At 32.7% G+C, this 6,199-nt stretch overlaps 1 protein-coding gene across 1 annotated transcript; it reads left to right on the forward strand.

Annotated features, from left to right (window-relative positions):
• Positions 1 to 269: 269 nt before the first annotated feature.
• Positions 270 to 2,505, forward strand: LOC121119888 (acidic mammalian chitinase). The gene is made up of 7 exons (XM_040714709.2): positions 270 to 454; positions 526 to 812; positions 897 to 1,233; positions 1,287 to 1,540; positions 1,620 to 1,696; positions 1,757 to 2,015; positions 2,079 to 2,505. Exons 1-7 carry the CDS (start codon positions 399 to 401, stop codon positions 2,345 to 2,347), a joined length of 1,539 nt encoding a protein of 512 aa, XP_040570643.1. The 5' UTR covers positions 270 to 398; the 3' UTR covers positions 2,348 to 2,505.
• The last annotated feature ends 3,694 nt before the right edge of the window (positions 2,506 to 6,199 follow it).

The following is a 6,199-nucleotide window of genomic DNA, read 5'->3' on the forward strand; positions in this document are numbered from 1 at the left end:
TGAGTTAAAAATGTTAAAGTAACAATAACGGTAGACATATCTTTATCGATCTAAAGTGTGGAATGAGGGGGGTTGTTTTTCTACCCCTTGTTTGTGAGAGAACCTTTGTTCCAATTGTATGTAGAATTATTATTTACTCAGGAAAAAATGAATTTCTCTTTTGACTACTCAAGGGATCAAGCAACGAGATAGACTGAGGACCAAAAAAATATTAATTCTACGCATACACAATATACATACATATAAAGTAATTGATAAGATAAAAAAGCAACATATAGACTTTATTGCCTATTTAATATTTGAAATTAGTTATATAAAACGCAGTCTTGACTTCACATCTCTCAGAGAGGCATCAGAGAACTAAAACGAAGGAACAATACACAAAAAAATAAATAATCATGAGACTTCTTCTTTTCTCAAGTCTGTCTCTATTCCTCCTTGTCCAGTTCAATCAGTAAGAATTTTGAAAATTAACTCAAGATTTAAAATGTTAAATCCGAATAATTCCCAAATTCTTATTTTCAGCACCGAGTCCAAGGAGGATAAAGTAATTCTATGCTATTTCTCAAGTTGGGCCACTTATCGTTGGAGCAATGGTAAATTTGACGTGGAAAACATTGATCCATTCATTTGTACACATGTGGCTTATGGATTTGCTGGTCTGGATCCCAATTCTTATAAAATTCGACTCCTTGACCCTTACAATGACTTGGAAGAAAACTGGGGAAAAGGTGCCATGAAAAGATTCAATGATTTGAAAAAAAAGAATCCCAAGCTTGTTACTCTCCTCTCTGTTGGGGGGTGGAATGAAGGTAAGGGTGCAAGGAAGCATTACATTCAATTTGACAAAATTTAATATTTATTTGGGTGTTTATTTGTTTGTTATATATGAATAGGAGCAACCAGCTATTCGAAAATGGTATCAACTCGAGCTCGTCGTAAGATTTTTATTGAGAGCACAATGGAGCTCCTCAAGAAACATGGATTTGACGGATTAGACTTTGATTGGGAGTATCCTGGCGGTCGTGCAGACTCGCCCGGATCTCCTACAGATCGTAAAAACTATGTTAAATTGCTTCAGGAATTGAGAAAAGCTTTGGATACTGCTGGAGGACTCAAGCTAACAGCAGCAGTGTCTGCCGGAGAAAATACCATCAATAAAGCCTATAACATACCTGCTATGGGAAAATATATGGACTTGATCAACGTTATGACCTATGACTATCACGGATGGTAAATTTGTTAAATTTATGAACAATGTATAAATATACTTTTATGTATAACAGGTGGCCCGGACACACCTTCACTGGACACAACTCTCCCCTTTATGGCCTTCCAGAAGAAGAAACCAATATCACACATCCAGGATACCATTTCAATTCAAATTATTCTATGAACTACTATGTTCAAAATGGTGCTCCAAAAGAAAAGCTACTCATGGGTTTTGGTGCTTATGGAAGAGGATTTCAACTCGCTGATCCAAATGAAAATGGATTTTATGCTAAGGCCACCAATGGCATCAGTGCAGGGAAATATACTGGTATGTATGAGAATTTAAATTTTTTGTTTGACTTAAATATAAACTAATTCAATCTCTTATATTTAAAAAATATTTTTAGCCACTATTGGATATTGGGGATTTAACGAGTACTGTGAGCTGATGCAAACAGAGAATTCTCAATGGACTTTGGTCCGAGTAAGTTAATTTTATTAGTTCCTTTTTAAATAATTACATAAAAATGATTTTCACCAATAGGATCCTCGAGTAGTTGCTCCTTACATTTACAAAGGGAACCAATGGTTCTCGTTTGATGACATTCAAAGTATTAAAATCAAATCTGAGTACATATTGGAGCAGGGATTCCGTGGAGGTTTTGTTTGGAGCATTGACTCTGATGACTTTTTGGGCCTCTGTGGAGAGGGAAAATTTCCATTGCTCACAACCATGAATAACGTTTTAAATGGAGGCATCCCAACCCCTGAACCTACACCAGAACCCACAACCAGGGATCCATGTAAGTATCTCTTTAAATACTTCTTATCCTCAGAAATAAACATTTAATTATTTATATCTCTAGCAATGCCCACGGACACGACAACACCTTCAGAACCTTCAAGTGGCACCTCGGAGGAACCAAATACTTTTAGACCTACTTCTATCGATCCAGGTGTTTGTACATCTGCTGGTCTATCATCCGATCCTAAGGACTGCAACAAATACTATATGTGTATACCAAATGTAGAAGGTGGCTTTGATAGCTTGCACCAGAGATGTGATCCAAATCTTGTCTATAATCCAGAAGCTAAATATTGTGACTGGTTGGAAAATGTTCCAATGTGTAGCTAGTGGTAGATTATAAGATATTCAATAGTAAAAAAACATTCCAAAAAATTATCTCAAATATTTGATTTCATTATCATGTTTTGATTAAACACTATTATTGTTAAAACTATTCAAATTTGTTTAATGCGAGTGAATTTTGAATAAACACTAATTAGATACAATTTTTTCCTTCATTTTGTTGAAATTACATAAATATAAGTAGATGATATGGGACTTTCATCGGCAATTGGAACAGGCCCTTTTTTTACAACATCAAATCGCTACAGGCCCAAAGCTTATATTATAATAGTAAAATATTATGTTCATTATTTTGAAAAAACTAAATAGTTTTTTTCACCTTTCTTTGAGATAAATTAATAATAATTGATTTTGAGGTCTAATATTAATTTTTAATTTTGAAATAATATTGTCAGTTTTTAACTCTTTTTTTTTTTTTGCTGTAAGTTGTATGATTATATTTATTGATTATTTTACTATCAGTTGAAACTTTGATCATAATTTAATTCCCACTCACTAAGGAGGAAATTGGATGACTTGATATACGAATTAACATATATATGACGTAGTTAGCCTTCGTAAAAATTTATTTAACTATGCGTTAAAATATAAATTAGAATTTTAATTTAACTATTCGTATGAAAGATTGAAGGATTTTTAACTTTATTACGCCCATAAGTCTTATGCGTGCATAGAATTCTCTGACTTTTTGAAATTAGAACCCGTGTCTATTTTTAGGAACAAGAATTTCATTTGTAATTTTTCAAAAACATGTGATTTTAGCATTGTTGTATCATTCCTTATTTATTCGGTCAGTCCAGTCTTATAATCGGCCCTATATGTCCTTGGCACCAGTCTTTAGGACTGTCAGTACTAGAAATGATTAAAAAAAGAGGTTGATGAACGTCATCAATGACCAAACCTTGTAAGTCTTTAGGAGTGAAATTCAGGACTGAATTGGACCGAACTGAGCCTTAACTGGACTGCAGTCTTCACTCATAAATAATAACGGACAATATATTCAATTTTCAAACTTTTGGATGAGGTAATAAGCATGCAATGCGTCAAATATAAGAAATTCGATTTTTTTTCTGGTTAATGGTAAATTGATTATATGTATTTGCAATTGTATCCTTGAAGTTATTAAGTCCAAAACTCTCAAACTACTCAATATAATAAGTATGACGCTATAGGATTAAAAGTATATTCTATTTCAGACGGATCATAGTAAATATAAAAATTCAAATTTAACACATAATATATTAACGTTATAGAAAGATTTAATGCAAATGCCCCCGAAGTGGCGAAACGATGACCACATAATCAATTTCTGTTTAAACTTTGTTGGCTACAAGGATATTTTTTCCCGCTAGGGGGCGCTGATTGTATCATAGATTATTATAAAAGTAACCGCACCACCTTCATGAAGGTCCTACAAAGGGAAGAAAAGACTGTGTAGGTCAAATGATTCAGTGATGTTATTTGGGTAAGCAGTTAAGCTTGTTCAAAAATTGATCACGTGCCCGTCGTTTTGTGTAAGTAAAAAATTAAAGTAAATTGAAAGAAATTAACCAATGAGCGCCTAAACGTAATTCTTTAAATACATAAACGGTTGAACAAAAAAGTGTGAGACCAGCATATCAGGGAGTACTAAACATTTTGTACGAGATTTGAGTTAGACAAAGTGTATCTTTTTGCTAATGATTAATCTAATCTATTAATTTATTCTAATGAATCATACAATAAAAATAAATACATTGTTATCATCCAATTTAGTTGAACGCACTGTTTCGCTTATATTAGTTGTACCTACCTATATATTTGTGTACATGAAAATTATCATGAAGGAAACGTGTCTGACATCTATGTATTTACAGAAAGTTTAAGACTGTATAATACTTGAATATATATATACATACATTGATTAAGTAATCAGTTTCAATACATTTGCATTACATTTGCTTTTGTGGTGGAGTTGAAAATGCAAAACTAGATAATTAGCTTCATTTTTCTTTGTTAGACTTTGTCTGGTTCTTCACAGATGAGAAAAATTTCTGTAAAACCCACAAGTATAACTCGAGGAACAATAGATGGTTGGCAGAAAGTCCTTATTAAGTCTCTAGGATCATGAAGGCTATGTACCTTAACTCAGTTATGGTTCTTAACGTTGTTAGTAACGAAGGTTACGTTATGCCGGCCTTCATCTATAAGCAAGACCCTTAAGGTAACGCCAAACTCTACATCAAAAGAGCTTTCATTTAAAAAAAAATGGACAATCGTAAATATAGATGAATTATGTCTAAATGAATTATTCAAACTTATAACCAACTCTTAATAGTACTGGGTCATAATAACAAAATTGGATGTTTGTAGCACGTCAACCCAAAAGAAAGATAGAATAATTTTTCTCAAAATTGAACATAGAAGACATTTTCCAACAAATTATAATTCATTTCAATGAACAAATGATTTCAGAGGCACCGCTAATTGTACTTAAAGTAGCCAAAACTCACCGCCACATTTATAGAATGAGGAAATTTATGAATTATTTTTCTAGGACAATATTTGGCCAAATTAACTACACTTAACACTCTCGGGTATTTAAATTCATCCCAGAAATTTGAATTCAACGCCTTTAATTGATCGCAACATCTCTTTGAAATAATGCCTGTCATTTGATAAATATAAATGATTGAACCTTTGTATAAATCATTTTTGCATTTTTCATAAAAATAAATATATTTTTTAAAACTAAACCCTGACATGTAGGCGATATTGAAAAAATACATTGCAGCCTAGATTAATAGAAATACTATTAACCTTGATTGCAACCAGTAACGTTAAACATCTTAACGAACTCAAATATCCACTCAATATATTTTAAATCCAAACGAAAAATTTCAGCCAAAAATAAAAAACATATAGCGTGAGAATGTGTTTCATTGAGTACAAGATACATTAAATCATTACTTTGTAAAAGGGACATAAATAATAGTTATTTACTTTTTAGAGTGGTTAATTCACATTTACTTGAATATTAATATCAGGGGCGTCTGCAGGGGCGGATGCTTTAGGTACCCCTTCAATTTCAACAATTGCCCCTGAATTTGCATTTTTGTGTTTCTAGGATACTTATCCCGTGGACAACTACACGCTAAAACAAAATTTTTAGCGTTAAAAAAAAATCCGTTCCGTTCAGCATTCTGTTCATTGAAAGGACGTTCCATGGAACGGTGTTCAATTTTTCGTTCCATCCACAAGTCTGCACACTAGGAAAAAAACACTCAATTTTCTTGATTCTGTGAATATGGTGTATGTCCTGCCGAGTTTTTGGCCTCCTAACTCGACAGAATTCAACTATTTAGACTATTTTGTCTAAAAAATGTTAAACAGGTTTCCAATGAAGGTCCCTACAGCACCACAAGATCCCTGAGAACTGGGATAACTTAACCCACTGGAACGTTCAAAAATGTAGTGAGACATTTCCGGGGACGTTGTGAACATATGGTCTGAGCTAACGTCGATTTTATTGATTGAATGTCAAATTTTTGTTATGAAGTTGATTTTTGTGAAAACATCAATAATACCAGTTAAGAAATAAAGTCACTGGAGCATTTATCTTTTTTTCTCGGCTTGTGAACGTTTGTGAACTCTTTAGTTTTATAGCATGATACTTATTAAAAAAATTACATGGTTCTTCAAGTCTAGTATTCTCAGCATGACGACTATTAAGCTTAACAAATCAACGATTACAAGACAAGAAAGTGAGAGGGTAGAATAGAAATAAACGTTTAACAATAATGCTAATGCTAATGATTTTAGGCCATTACTCTCTGGTAACTTGTTTTGAATCTTAAA

Source organism: Lepeophtheirus salmonis, chromosome 6, assembly GCF_016086655.4.
Source record: "Lepeophtheirus salmonis chromosome 6, UVic_Lsal_1.4, whole genome shotgun sequence".
In the NCBI taxonomy this organism is placed as follows: domain Eukaryota; kingdom Metazoa; phylum Arthropoda; class Copepoda; order Siphonostomatoida; family Caligidae; genus Lepeophtheirus; species Lepeophtheirus salmonis.

Bases quoted from the DNA above. Each gene is read 5' to 3' on its own strand.
- LOC121119888 (XM_040714709.2), top strand. From the start codon at position 399: ATGAGACTTCTTCTTTTCTCAAGTCTGTCTCTATTCCTCCTTGTCCAG. The intron at 1,234-1,286 runs GTAAATTTGTTA...TATGTATAACAG, and splicing joins ACCTATGACTATCACGGATG to GTGGCCCGGACACACCTTCA. The intron at 1,541-1,619 runs GTATGTATGAGA...AAATATTTTTAG, and splicing joins CAGTGCAGGGAAATATACTG to CCACTATTGGATATTGGGGA.